General features: G+C 34.7%; 1 protein-coding gene across 1 annotated transcript in view; it reads right to left on the bottom strand.

Annotated features, from left to right (window-relative positions):
* CCDC138 (coiled-coil domain containing 138) overlaps positions 1-14,172 on the bottom strand; it is a 28,844-nt gene extending 14,672 nt beyond the window's left edge. The window contains exons 1-13 of the mRNA XM_041468404.1: positions 14,167-14,172; positions 13,773-13,833; positions 13,016-13,094; positions 12,175-12,290; positions 11,401-11,585; positions 10,493-10,651; positions 9,214-9,333; positions 7,748-7,825; positions 7,562-7,672; positions 5,239-5,403; positions 4,371-4,487; positions 3,075-3,267; positions 647-823 (exon numbers count right to left, since the gene is read on the bottom strand). Coding sequence (XP_041324338.1) covers positions 647-823; positions 3,075-3,267; positions 4,371-4,487; positions 5,239-5,403; positions 7,562-7,672; positions 7,748-7,825; positions 9,214-9,333; positions 10,493-10,651; positions 11,401-11,585; positions 12,175-12,290; positions 13,016-13,094; positions 13,773-13,833; positions 14,167-14,172 — 1,567 coding nt within the window. The remainder of the gene's footprint in view (positions 1-646; positions 824-3,074; positions 3,268-4,370; positions 4,488-5,238; positions 5,404-7,561; positions 7,673-7,747; positions 7,826-9,213; positions 9,334-10,492; positions 10,652-11,400; positions 11,586-12,174; positions 12,291-13,015; positions 13,095-13,772; positions 13,834-14,166) is intronic.
* Positions 14,173-15,773: the final 1,601 nt, after the last annotated feature.

Below are 15,773 nucleotides of genomic sequence, written 5' to 3' on the forward strand. Positions count from 1 at the left end.
TTATTCAACATGGCATTGGAATGTGTCACTACCTTCATGCTCATTCAGGTGGTTATCAATTGATCCTTACCTGTATCACCTGGAAAAATGCTGTGGCAAATAAGATTACTAATGCTTTTCTAGGGCCAAAGCACAGTAAAATTCAGCAAAACATAACCATCTCATCTAGAAATACCATTTCCAAACCCTAGAAATTGAAAAATTATTGGGGATGAGCCAGTCATTCAAACTAGGAAAAGAATTAAAATAGAACCTATTTTTTATCTCCATCTTCTGGCAGGTTGTCATGATTTGGGTTCTTTGGCACAAAGAAAAATATCAGCAAGGTAATAGGGTGAAATAAACTGAACAGCCAAACAAAAAATAGCTACAAAATTTCACAGCAAGAAATAAGAAAGTAACCAGGATGAAATACAGAACAGTGTCTGAGAGGGAGAAGAAAACACAAGATGACTCAGAAAAAGACAGACAATTCAGAAATACATTTAATGTCTTTACTGAATGTACACAATACAAAGAATTGCAAATAGTACATTAGACTATTTATACAGCTTTTACATTGTATTTTTATATTGCTTTTCCATTGTGCTTATGCTTTCCTCACCTCTTTTCATAATGATTTTTTTTTTTAATTACCCATATTTACCAGATTCCATGGTCATCTGAAGTAATCCATCAAGAGCCCTGGAAAGCAGACTTGTACTGGATACTTTTAGGTGACTTAATATGACAGGCACAGATTGGTATTCCACAAATAAGGCCTTCCCTTCATCTGTCTTCAAGTCTACACGAAGGGACTCAAATGCCTGAGCCAGGTAATCCACTGAAAATATCAGAATACAGGCAATAAAACTTCTACAGTCATTGTTTCATTAAGCCACGTGAACAACTACCTGACAGCTACCATGGCAGATAGACACTTAAAAGTTAAACAGATGCAAATATTAAATTTATTTTTTATTTGAAGACACTCTCTGTCTATTTTTATTCCTTAACAATCCATTGTGAGTAGAGAAAAATATTATCTACAATTCATATGTTTAAGAAAAATATACTTACAAATGTAAAGTCCTGCAAATATTTTGTTAAAGAGGAAAGAAAATACAAAATCGCATAGTTTGAGACAATGCTGATTTCAACATCTGGGAAACCTTTATTAAGGGAGTCAGTGGCTGATTGATCTGAGTGAGAGCAATTATTTTCATGAGAGCAACTAGTCTCATTCCTTCTATAAAAAGCTGTATATTTCAGTATAAACATTTTATATTCTCATCCATTCTGAGAAATTATACAAAGTATGTAGATTAAGTGTACCAATCTATTTTCTTAACTTCTTGCTGTCAAATCTTCCTCAGTACCTTGGAATTGCCTTGATAATCTGGAGCAGAAGGAAACAATTTATCCTACTGCATAAGTTTAACTAGGGTGCCATCTGCTGGATACTGACATTTTGAAGGAATGAGGACATATGTTCAAACCAAATCTGCTATTTTATCACCAGATCATTAGTGCCATGTGGTCAGAGTGATCAAAATTCATACACGGTGATATCTGACATATGTTTAACAACAGATCATATTTTCTGTGCTACAGCAGCCAGCAGCACAAAGCAACCAAGAAAAGCTAAACTGATTCATTCTAATCACAAGTGTTCATCTGCTTAGGGTAAATCAGTCTCTGCAATGACTAGTTTTTTATTTCAATTCTTCTTGCATTGTTTTTATCAAACATTCCTAGAATGTGAGTCTCAATTTGAGACTAATTATCATGCTTCACCAAAATAAGTTGACTGAAATAGTTCCCTCCAACAGCTGGAACATTGTGTTAGTTCATGAATGATGTCTGCACGGTCTTCCATCATGTTTTATTCCCATGTTTACTATAAATACTCACAATATAAATATTGCACAGGTCATTAAGCATAAAAACATACTAATCTGCTTAAATACCAAATTCTGTGAATAAAAACTGTATTCAGTATTTATGTATTTAAAATATTTGGCATTCCTGTTTTGTGTCAATTGGGGTCCCACAGATAGTAGCAATTTTGTGACGTGGATCTCTGCTGTCTAAAAAATGCCCCAAAATTTAACATATTTCATGGAAGAGACTAAAAAAACCAGATGCCAAAGCAGGCACCTGATTTTGACATTTTTGCATGGTATTTCAGGAGTACCTTGAAAATTAACATCTCTGTAACCTGTATCATTCTCCTCATGTTATTAAGAAAAGAAATGTGCTATGTGTAAAGATATTTTAGAATACAAACCATTCGGAGAAAAAATGGTAGCAAAAATAGAAACATGGAAAAATTCAGGTTGGCATCTAGTCCAACCTTCCCGTTGAAAGCAGAACCATCTCTGAGATTAGGTTAGATTGCTCAGTTGTAACCCCACTAAAAAATTACTTGCTATCAAAATGATCCATGCTTTTAAAATGGAAAATAAGGGAAAAATAAGTGGTTAGTAGCACAAAGAGTTGGAAAAGGGTTATAGAGATGTTTGTTCTTCTGCTATCTTTGTAAAATTTATTCTTGCAGAAAACCCCAGTTATGCAGACACACAGTACTGCTAAGTTGCTGCAGGTAAACAGCATTCACATCTTACATCTGCTCTTAATGGTACAGAATTACTTTTCTGCCTGACTTCTGTAAAAAAAGATATGCAACATCTTTTTTCTCCTAAAGAAATATAATTATAACTGAAGGTAGCAGTTAACAAATCAGCTGAGAGAAGAGTTATCTTATTCTTTGAGTTGTATTTTCCACATCTTTACTCACACTGTCCAGACACAATCTGATTTGTGTAATCTCGCAGTGTCTACTTTAAAACCTTTATCTTCTCCCCCCTCTTCAGAAATGCTGACTTGTCGAGTCACCATATTAACAAAAACACAAATTCTAAAATAAAATGAATAATAGTAAGATTTATACTTGTATATTTTGCTTCACAATACCAAAGTAAAATCACTTTTCACTAATAAAGCATAATAGACTCCACAGTATCATTAAAATGCTTTTTGTCCAGGCACATGACTGAAATAGATAAATCAATGTTAAAAAAAACTTGACTTACCTTGTTTCACTGTTTTAAGCACAATCAAAGTTGACAGAAACCTCAGAGGCATACAGAAACTCTTAAAGAAAGCTGCTGACTTTGATTTACTTTCTGTAGACTGTTCAGAAGAACTGTGTGGGTTTCCCTTACTCACTATGCCTTTGAAGATATCTTCGCCAAGTCTCCTCATGGTTGATCTTATTGTTGTGTGCTGCTTCAAACAGTGCATGTAGTTAGTGCAAACATTTAAACTTGACACACATATGTTCTCCATGCAATTAAATATTAAATTGCAAATGCTTTGACCATGTATAGGAATATAATCAGTATAGGAGATACTCCTTTGTTTCAAAAGCTGTTGAACAATATTAACATGGTGCCTTATCAACACACACTTCAGCACGAGACTAATTAGTGAGGGTCCTGGATACTGTGACATTATTTAAGTTGCCTCTGGTTCCACAAAAAGCTGCTTCAGTCAACTCAATTTTGTAAGCTTGCCTGAAGTTATATCCTTTAAAAGCATTTACAGAATCAAGGTCTAAATATGAAGCTGAAGAATACTTGTAGAGGTAGAGGTAACATCTACTAGATTTTCATCATAAACTCTATAGAAATATTTCCTCAGAATCAAACTTCACAATATGCTTGTTTAAAACATAGTTACTTATTAGAACTAAACCCAGTATCTTACTATTGTATAGAATTTAAACTCAGGATATTTACAAAGTTTCTAGCATTTGATTTAGCAAAAGAACATTGACAGCACTATGCTGGGTCTGTACAGTACGACAACTGTCTTTTTCTTTATTATATTGCTAAGTATTTTCTTATGCCAGTCTAGTCAAAAAGAGCAAGGAATGTCTTGTGGTTAGACATCAAACAGAGGACAAAAATCAACATTTCTTCGCTTCTTTGCCACTCATTTCCATGACTTTCAACAAATCTCATTCATAAAATACACAATAAAATAATTGCCGTCTCTAGTGCAAGTTTTGTTAATACATATGTAAAAATATAGTTTCAAATGTGCTTAGACATCACAAAAGAGATCACATACACAGGGAAACTACATTTAGATACACAGTGCAAAATTTAAATTTAACATGAAAAAGAATTTATTTTTCATTTGCCACTTTCTGCAGTCAACACTATGAATTTATGTTTTACAAAGACAGCAATTTCTTTTCTATATGCTACCTGAAAACATCCATTTTTCATATGTATTTAATATGCAAATTTAATATGCAATCCATTAATATCTTCTGTGATTTTGTTTTTAAAAACATACTGCATGAGGCCTACTTGTTTTACCTGTATATCAGTGTCTAATTGCCTTATAGACCAGTAAATAAATTTAATGACAGGCATGTGCAGTTTAGGATTCACATATGGCATCCACTGGAGCTGCTCAGTAGCTATAGGCAAAAGCTGCAAAAATATACAAAAATAGAATTACATGCAGTATATTAACTATTCTGTAAGCTAAGTTAAAGTGAAAAACAAACAAACCAACCTCCTAACTTTCTCTTGGAGTTTATCAGATTACATATGCAAATGTTCTCCAGGCAGGTCAAGTACAGCTAACAGAACTATATGCATACACAGGTGCTAAATTTTACATAGGTTTACATGTGGGAGTGGAGATATATGTGAGCTCAATCTCATGTAAATCCAACCACAGTGCCTACAGATCTTTTATATAATGAATAAATACAACAAAGTAAATTTTCTGAACATGTCACCAATTTCTAAATCTAAATCTCTATCACAAGAGAAAACAATAGAGGTGTTGAAATACAGCATAGCATCACCTTTTGTTGGTGATAAATTGAAATTTTAAGATCTAAATAAGCATAGAAATATTTTAAATTTGACTTGTTGATCTCCTTCAAACAATGCATCACACATAATACACAAGAGAAACTATCACCTCACAGAAGTCACTTGAAATAAAATGCTGAAGCTCTTAGGCTGAGACAGGACACTTTCTATTAAAAATTATCTGTATGCTTTACAAATGACAAATTATGTATTATATCTCACTGCTGGAATGAATATTGACTTACTAACAATTATTTTGTTTTAATTACATGATGAACTGTTATACTCTCAGAATCATTTAAAGTACAGCAAAATCTGAAAACATATTAACACAAGCAAACAACCCAAGCCCCTTTACCTTCATACACTTTTCCTGAGTACAGGAGTTCTTTAAATTCTGGGTAACCCTAGGTTTATGACTGTCCTCTCTCTCTTCTTGTGTTTTTATTTTGCTAAGATGCTGGTCAGAGATCCAATCCATAAGATAAGTTAAGAGCTCATAGACTTGTGAATTCAATGGTAGCTGTAATATATTCACATCATCAGATATTTCAGCTTTCAATTTAATGCTTTTTCTAAGCTAAAACAGTAACAGACTGAAATCCATGACAGTACATTAGCTATGAAATATTATGCACAATAGAAAGGATGAGAATTTTATGCCTGATAAAATCTGAGAGGTGAGTTACTGCAGTGTGAGCTTGTGTAAAATGTATTCAAGCAGACAGCGATCTTGAACAGGCCATGTGTGCTCTGCTGGGCCTTGTACCTAGTATGTACCTAGCCTGTATAGTATGAATGTAACTGTAACTTACAGTATCTCTGGGAAAGGTAAACTGTATGCACATTGAAGGTTGGAAGGTGGCAATCCTGACTGGGAGACCCCTGTACATCAGGGAGTCAGAGATCCAACAGCACAGTTAACCTGAGCAGGTGCAGTCTGTGCTGCGCTGCACAGATAACCAACAGCACAGTTTATCCTGTGCTTGGCTGCAGGATAAACTCAGGCAGCTCCCTCTTGGTACTGCTGATCCTGCCTGGCCTTGGCCTTGTCTAAAAAGGCAACAAGTTCTTCTCCCATGAATGTCCTTCATGAACAGAGTTGTTTTCTTGCAAGAAAATTACATATATGTTGAGTGGCCAAAAAGGAGGGGCTTCTTTCAATGGACAGGCACTGCTCAGCATGCCTTGGGAAAAGTCCACCAGGGCTCCATTTGATGCTGCACAAACAACATTCCCAGCATCTAAAGGGACACAAGATTTACTCACTCTCTATATTCCTCCTCTTACTCTGTCTTTAATAGCCATTTAATGAAGCCATTTGTTGTCAGCCTTTCTTACAAGGACCCAGAAAGAACCCTGCAGTGTTTCTTTCTCTTTCTCTCACACCTTACTCCCCAGTGCAAAACACCTATTGTGATGATTTCTGGGTGTGAAAAATATGCTCATAATTCATTTAGTACTTGATCAAATGGTAGTAAAACAGCTTGGAAAAAAATTGATACAGAATCACTACACCTTGTAATTCTGGAAGAATGAAATACAGGAGAAAACAAGTCTTTAAAGTCCTTCACATGGGGAAATTCTTATTTCAATATACTAGACCTACTTTGTTTCATTTCATGCAATCCATTGTTGATAAATTTAACTGGGTAACTAGTATTGTTTAAAAAAAGAACAAAGACTTAATGAAACTCTGATCTTTTCTCTACTACACTGCAATGAAATATTTTACAAAAGAAATCCAGAGACCTGAAGACAGGCTGCATGAACAATTCCCTAAAGACCTCAAAACTTTTCTTCTATCTACCTTCAGATAACTGTTTTCCTCTTCACTCAGAACTGTAACTACTGATACTATTTATATTTCATGTGCAACCGAAGTATGCTAAAACCTACACAAAGAGAATTTATGGCTACATATAGACAGCACAGTTTTAAGGCATTCACTGTAGATCAATTAGATAGGGTGGTGTGAATATCTTTCTCATTTCACAGTTTACCTCTAGCTGGGAAAAAAGCATAACCAGCTGGGAGATGTTGGCAGAGTAATACCATAAATGGAACTACATGGAGACAGAAAGAATTTCATTAAGTGATGTAAGAAGGTTTTTTAAGGAAAAAACGTGATTGTTTTGGAACCATGAATGAACGCTGCATTTAATCTCTGTTCTTCACTAAAGATTACATGTCAAAAAAAAAATAATAGCACTATACCACTTTTGGTTTAGAAGATTAAGGTTCTTTGTTGGATACTTCTGAAAGACTACTTTTTACCTGGTGTTATTCATAAGGATAGTGCTGTACTGTAGCAGTAACCAGAATGAGTCTAAGATTTGTTCTGATGCAGCAAAGAAACCTGTGACAGTGGATGCAAGTTATAATTCTAACTGGCAGATGAAAGATAACATCATATAAGGAGGAAAACTTGCCATATAAATAAAAATATACCCATATACATAGACATAAGCAATATGAAATCCAAGACATATTTTTAGCAGCAAACTTAATTCTTTGTTAAGTGTGGGTTTTCCCCCAATATAATCTGTTTCTCTTCTTAGTGTAACTTATAAAATAAAATTAGAAGCTACATTCTGCAATTTCTAGCAGATGCACAGAGAATGTTACACTGCCTAATGTCTTCCAAATTAAAAGATTCAAGACTTCTGCTTAATTCTTACCATAGCAGTTCTTGATGTTGCCATCACTTTTTCCTGTTTCACAGGTTTGCCTTCTTTCACCACTTGACACAAATCATTAGATTTCCGTACCTTTGAAAATTCATGCTTCCTCTAAACAAAATATAACAATTAATTATATTTCACTGGTTGCCTATAAAAGCAGGTACATGTAAGAACAAACCTTACTTGCAGATTTTCTAAACGAGCTTTTGCTTTTCGTGCTTGACCTTCCAACTTCTTGTTCAACTCAGTTACATCACTTAACTGAAAGAAGCAGAAAATATTAAACTGTCTGTAAATTCAAAACTCACATCTTGACTTAATTATCACACTGAAGTAACATAATGTTGTTGAGTAGCTAAATTATTTAATATTTTCTTATTAGCATGAAAAGTAACGGAAACAAAATCATCATCCACCTCCCTCAACAAATTACAGAATCATAGACTGGTTGAGATTTGAGAGAACCTCTGGAAGACCTCAAGCTGGGCCAGGAAGAAGTGGCTGCTATGTCCAGACAGCTTTTGAATACTTCTAAGGTGTTAGACTCTTATCATCTCTGTGGGCAACCTGTTCCAGGATAAGTAAGACAGCAGCAGTATCTCTTTGTTGACCTGCCGCCCAACCTTTCAGAGTGCAGGAGGATAATAAGCACTACAATGGCACTCTAGATATACAGGCACTTCACATTTGATTACTTTTCATGAAGAAGTGGCAAAAATGCACAAATTCAAGAATGTTATTGTAGTCTTGTTAATGGGGAAAGTGGTTACTGACCATGCTAAAAAAACAGTTTGTTTGGTGGGAAAAGATCAGGAAAACTGCAACCTCCATTTAAATAAACAAAACCCTATGCTTTACCCATAAAACAATAAACAGCATGATCATCACAGAAGCCCTCAGTTTGTACAGAAATGCAAAGATTTTACAGTGAGAGGAAATAGCAAGACAGATGGGTTGCATCAGAACCATCAGCATTCTAGGAATTAGGTCTGACATTTTAAGGGAAAGGCTCTGCTGTAGATTTTTATTGTATCCAGATTATCAGAACATTAATTAGGTCATTAATTAGGTCAATGAACAAACAATGCTCAAATAATTTAGATAATTTATGTATCACCATTTTAGATCAGACTTAACAGTCAAGTGAGACAAATTCCTACTCTATGCATTAATATGAAACACACCATTCTAGTTTACAAATTGAGAAAATACTACCTTCATTAAAATTTGCAAAAATAACTGAAAATACTGATCAAACATCAAGTTAGAAATAAACATTCTACTTTTTATTTAATAGAATCAGCATAGTAATTTGGCACAACAAATCTGCACAGGGTGGATTCCATTATGTCATAAAATATTTTCTCTCCATCCATTCTCAATGCACTTTCCCTTCCTAACAATTAGCTGTTGCTAGTGAGTCTGTGGAATAAATCCTACTTTTTTTTATACTGTAAAAGGTCAGAAAGGCTAAATTTCAAGTACTAGAAACAGATGAGAAAAATATTTTCAGTCATTCATACAATTCTTGTCTTAGACAAACAAAAGGTCAGCAATTTTGCAAACTCAAGCTACTCAATTTTGCAAACTCAAGCTACTGTTGACTGTAACTTGTAGAATTATTTATGACAGGAAATAATAAAGTTTACCTGCTTTCTTAAAGAGTCATTCACATCCCTCAAGCTGTCAAACGACGACTTCAGCCTCCTATTTTCTTTAGTTATTTCTCTCAAGGCTTCTGTCAGCTGCTTAACTTCTGCCTCATGTTGCTGTAGAAATATCAAATTTAAGAACATGTTTTATAAGAGACTATTCGAGAAAAAATAAGTTCCAGTTAAGTGTTAAAAGAGTTGGACAAACTTTCTCATATGAAGTTCTTCATGTCCAAATTTGCATGTTCAGTCAGCAGTGAGGAAAAACAAGCTATGTACTGCCTATCAAGAAGGATCTATACAGAAACTGAGAGCAACATGGACAGCCTATAGCTCCTATTGCTGCCTATTCTACCCAGACCAACTACATACATGCATATTTCTCAAACAATCAGATGTGGGATGCATTTGTGAACTAAAGTCAGTGACGAAGCTTTTACTTACAGCTCACTCTTCCAAATATTTACAAAAGGTTGTGACTGTTTGGGGTTTCCACTCATGTTTCTAGTTTTGCTTACTCTGAATCACACAGAGTGAGAAACTAATCCTACACCTTGTAGAGACCGGGGCTCTGATTTGCAACACAAGCATATGAATTAGTAAGTACAACCTGCAGATCCACTGCAGTTCATCTTTTACCCCTGAAATTTGTTTTATATTTAATCTTTTCTGTACCTGAGATTTAAGTACCTCAGATTTGATAAAATAACAAGGTTTATTTTACTGAAAATATTCTAACATTCATTTCTCCCCTTCCATGAATTCACTCTTCTTCACTACTCTTTCTTTCCACACCCCCAAAGCTAGGGTGGTCTTCCTCCAAACTTTTTGAGTCTGTTTGCTAGTACTCTCTGCAACAGGTGTTATGTCAGAAGATCTCAATGTGTCTTAAAGCATTTCCAAGGAAATCCACTGCAATTACAGCTAATGCAAAGATACTAATTTAACTTACACAATTACAGATAGACCACATTTTTTTCTCTAATATTAGTCACGTAGCTTTCATTATTTTACAAAAAAAGTTACCTCAGTTTTCTAACTTGTAACTGTAAAATGAACTACGCATCAGACAAGTAAATGCACCATTCTGAAACAGAAGTCATACAAAAACTCTAGCAATATTGTTCAGTACTTTTTATTTAAATCTTTCCTTTGGGGATTTCAAGGGTTTCAAAGAAATAAGCAGGATTTCCAGCAAACATGTGATGGCTAAGATAACTACAAATTAGTTAAAGGGCATATAGAGCAATATCTATCATTAAAAATACTATTTCACCTCTTTTATAGCTGCAATTTTTGTGTGAACTTCTTCCTCAACACCTCTTATTTTAGCCAAAGCTGCTTCGTGTTGAAAAAACATTGCTTCTTGTTCTGTTAGACAACGCTCTCGTTTCTGCAGTTGCAGAGCATACTCCTGCTGTGCTGAACTTTCTCTCTGTATCAAGAAAAAAAATGTTAAACTACTTTAAAAACCCATGTGAAGTTTTCCCAAATTATGCTGACTTTAAAATTTTGTCCCAGAGATACATTTAGCTCTTTGCGAAATTACAGTTACACAAGAGCTTACTAATACAAAGTATCTTGACAGACACCTCTGTTCAGTTTCCTCCCACATTAACCCAAAAGACCTCCACGTGCATTGGAATGGCTCAGCCTCCCAAAATGCAAAATTCAACTTCACTCCAGAAAGTTAAACTTTGGCTTTTGCTTCCCAAATATTTGGATCATGGTATTAACTGTAAGACAGAACAGAGTCTGATGCGACTGTCTATGTTGAACACTAGATTAATGATATTGTTTCTTCAACTAGTGAGAAGCATCCCTGAAAAAGCAGTGAAGAAAAGAAGAGATACAAAATTATTTTTATCTCATATGTTGCAAAAGACTGTCATGGCAGGGAATGCAGCAGAAGCTTAGGAACTATTACAGAGTAAAACCATATAGGAGGTACCCAAAATTCAAATCAAAGCATCATTACTGAATCACAGAATTAATCTAAGGAAAGAGGCTGATGAAGATACAGATTTAGTATATAAGTAACTGTGATTAATATAAAGTAATAGTAAAAAATAATAGTTTTAATATATAAGTTTTACTATAAAAGTAATTTCATATTTATTTTTCAAAAGTGAGAACATTCATAGAGTTATTCAACAAAAATTTCAAGGTGATCCCAGTTCCTACCTGGAGCTTCTGATGTATGACAAATAATTCATCATAAATTTGAGCGATGTGAGGTGGTATTAAACCTTGCCTATTGCATGCCTGAGCACCAGTTCCATGCACAATTTTCTTTAACAAACCAAGGTTGTTAATTTGGTCTGTATTTTCTGGAGTATTTGCAGCCAAATGAGACGGCAAAGTGAGGCCTGTGGACATGGAAAAAAAAATGCATTTTACATTAAAAAATCAGACCTAGCTACATATTGATATGATTTTTGTACTAAACCAGCAAAAATGTGTTCTTAGAATTCACAGTTACAAGTACAGAGCGAGATGTATCAAAATGTGAAAGTAATCTAAAGAATTACAGAAATTTGTTTAAAGTTCTTGTTCCATGATTTATTCAAACTGATCAAGAATCAACAGTTTTAGAAGTAAAACTAAACCCTCCACTGCAATATAGAAACCCCAGAGATATCTGCATGGAATCTATGCACAGATTGAATCATGTCACCAAAATCTCCTATCATTTTTGTAAGGGCTTCAGGCAAGTGATTTGCTGCTGATTAGACCTTAGGGTGACATCTAAGTAAACAGGACAAGACTTAAGAAACCTCCTAAAATAATTCTAAAGAAAGTACTCATGTGAAAGATAAAATCCCCACATTAAAATACATTTTAGGTGACTAGTGTATTTCTGAATTGAACAGAAATAAATTTACTAGGAAGTTTTTTAAGTTACATGTTATACTTCACAGAGAGTTGTAAGAATGTAAAAAATTAAGTCTTTATTACCTGTTCCCGTGTATATAGCTGTATTCCGAATTGCATCAGTTTCAGAGCAAATAACACTGTTTTCTTCTACTTCCAGACCATTTGAACCACAAAAATAATCTTTCTCATCATCAAAACTAAAAGTACAAAAGAGGACTAACTCTAAATTACTCAATTCCTTTCTAACATGATACATTAAGCAATGTTTGCTTTTTTATACAGATTTGTTTCAGTCTCTGTTATGCAAGACTTTGATATTTTAATGATAACAAATAGCAGAGTTAAATCATTTGGATGAAAGGCATTATAACTCACAAATCTCAACCACAGAAATTACATGTTGCTGACTTAAAAGTTGTTACAATAACTAAGCTTTTCATGCTGTAAGCACATGTAAGTAACAGGTAAAACCAACACTCTTCTCTCGCCACAAACCACCAAATTCCTGGAGAACTAAAAATACAACCCCCCTTTTTAAATTATATTTTCCTGTTTGGTGTAAAATAGCCCTTAAAAGAGATTTCTTGGCATTTGGAATTGAATTATTGCTAAATAAGCATAAATCTTTTTATCAGTCTGGGCAATTCACTTTCCTCCTAGTTATTTTTTTATCACCTAGTTAAGTTTATGTCATTCCTGTATCCCCTTAGCAATTTCAACACACACAGATTAGATTAAAAGTAAAACAATATTCCTCACCAAAATAAGCATCCTCATGATCACATAAAATAGCTACAAACAGTTCTTTACTTAAAAAGAAAACAATAAACTTAAAACAACTTTTGCACAGTCCAAATACATCTGTTTTATTTATGGTTTTATGAGAAAAAAAAAATAAAGGAGAAATAAAAACACCTCCTACCAATCCCAGTTTTCCAAACTTTTCTGGAAATCACTATATCTGATGCTCTTCTCTCTTCCAGTTTCAGTAAATTCTGACTCTAAAGAACAATTTGATAAAGAAATAGTTATATTTTTCAATGAGCTGTCAGTGCCACATGAAATATATAAAATTGCAACAATTTTATTTCACATTTGAGAAGCTGACATTAAGAAATCAATAAGGACTTATTAGAAGCACTTGCCATGTAGTCTATGTAGGTATAAGAACCAAAAGCACCACTGATGCAGTCTGACAAATTACGAACTTAATTATAACAGTTTAAGACATAGTAAGAATTATTTAGCTTTCACATATGATTTGTCTTTCTTAAATGCTAGAGCTTGTCTGCCTGTAGAAATTTTTCTGTAACTGAAGTCTGACAAATAGCCAGCTGCCTCCATGTACCAGTTTCTGAAAGAGACCAAATGCATTCTAGATATTAAGCATTTATGTATCTTTAAATTAAAGCTAAATACATGCATTATGAAGTAAACTGCTACCAACTAATTCAAGCAGGACTTAAAGACAAACAGGCTGTGAACCATTGCTCCAAAACATCCTTTGCACTTTTTACATGTTAACATTCCCAGGCTGGCTCCCAGGTATCACAACGCCCTGATCAAGATTACCTCAGTTTAAAATGAGAAAATACAAAACTAAATAAATTTAGGAACAATGCAGCTTTAGTATACATTTTCCCTGTAAAAGATATCAAAGCACCACTGCATTGCATTACCTTTGCAAACAAAGGAGCTTCTGCTTTTACATTTGGTATGCAACGCTCCCGAGAGGCAATCCTACAAGAAAGCAGAAAACCACTGTACTCTAGTCAGAGTTTTCATGGAAAAAGTATGTCACAACTCACTGGTTTAACAGTCAAACTGTCACACTTTGTGACAGAATTCTTACTATAAACTACTGGCTTTGAAAAGGGAGGGGTTTTAAATACATAAATGTAAATGGTCCTCATATTAACATAAAGACACAAATATATTCTCTATAGTCTAATAACAAAAAACTTGTAGTGTTCTATGTTGGAATATTTGAGACACTATAAAGCACTATGAAGACAGTAACATAAAATAAAGGCATGAAAGTAGATAGGTAATCATGGAAACAGTGCCATCTACCTTCATAGCTAGGCTTTTTATGCCAAAGTTTCCTGCTCTACTTTTTCTTACTAATTTATAAGTACATACTAAAAAAGTGAATGACAGAAACTTTAGGTTACAACTAAAATCAATTAAATGCACATTACAAAATATCAGACTCAAGGCAGCTCTCATGATCTTACTTATTTCACTGCATCTCTCTGCTATGTTCTAGATTAAGTGATCAACTGCTGTATTTTCTTGTCCTTGAATGACCACTTTTTAGTGAAATAACAAAGCACACAAACACATGTAACATTTCTTCCTTGCAAGCATTTAAGTCTCAGTAAGTTTTTTTTTTTAAAAATAAGTTTTTAAAATTACTTTTCTTTAAAGTACAGTTCTGTAACTCAAAGCAGACTATTCCCCAAGAAAAATTCCCCAGAGAATCTAGAACACCATCAAATGCTATTCAAGTTGCAAATCCTTCTGCAGGAACTAAGGGCACATACAGCCTGATTTTAGCTCAAAATCTTCACATCACATTTGAGATGACTCCTGATCCTAAAATGGCAAGCTACTCTTCCTGAGAGAAAAAAGGCTGGGTTTTGTATTCATTGATGATTCCCAGGATTAACTCAGTATCCCAATCCAAATATGTACCTAACTCAATTTCAATCTCTCCCAGTCTTGGGTTGTTCGTGGTATTTTTCCACCATACAACTTCCACTGCAGCATGAACCTGAGCACTTAAGGCCTTTTATCCCCCAGACACACTGGAAGCATTTGACCCAGAATACAGATGCATGAAAACAACTGCAAAAATTTGTTTCACTGAGAGACGAACAGAATTCAGGCAGAATAAAGGTGTCTGGCCAGCAAGTACTCCTTCTACTAAGTATCAAAGGCTTTTGAAACACCAGCATGGGGGAAGGGTCTTTCTGCTGAATTTTTAGGCAGATCAGTTTTGACTTGTCAGCACAAGCAATAAAAAGAGAGGAACCACAATACGGTTCCTTCATTAATCTGAGTGCAAAGAACTCAACCTTCTCTGGCGTAAAATAACGTTACCATACCTTGGCAAGGGATTGACACTCATCATAATTAACTGTCTGGTCATTGCAACAGTCTCTAATGAACCATGGGCTTGATTCCTGATTGACTAGATACAGAACAATTTCCTGCTCTCTGACAACAGAGCTAATCACTAAGCTTCACAGACAAAAAAAAAAAAAAAATAAAATCACAAACACACCTAATGCATTCTAAGTAAGGCTGTCAATCCAAAAAAAAAAAAAAGGAAAAAAGAAAAAAAAAATTAGTTATCCCATTATAAGTATTTCTTACAAGCTTAACATTGTCCTAAGAGGATTCACATATTTTCTCACTCAACTGGCAGGGACCAGGTCTTAGGCAAAAACTGCATGCTAAACTGTGTCTTGGTACCGCGCAGAATCTGGAATTACAATTTCCAGGGAAACTTTCTGCTCAGACAGAGGACTCGTCAGCAGCTGAACTGTGAGGCAGTGGGAGCGCGGGGCCAGGGCCAGGGGCAGCAGGAGCACGGAACCTCCTCAGGTCCGTTCAAACCCCGCTTTTGTCTCGCACTGCCGGGTACGGCGCTCACAACGAACCCCGAGGCAGCG

Source organism: Pyrgilauda ruficollis, unplaced genomic scaffold (genome assembly GCF_017590135.1).
Source record: "Pyrgilauda ruficollis isolate IOZ18807 unplaced genomic scaffold, ASM1759013v1 scaffold22, whole genome shotgun sequence".
In the NCBI taxonomy this organism is placed as follows: Eukaryota; Metazoa; Chordata; class Aves; order Passeriformes; family Passeridae; genus Pyrgilauda; species Pyrgilauda ruficollis.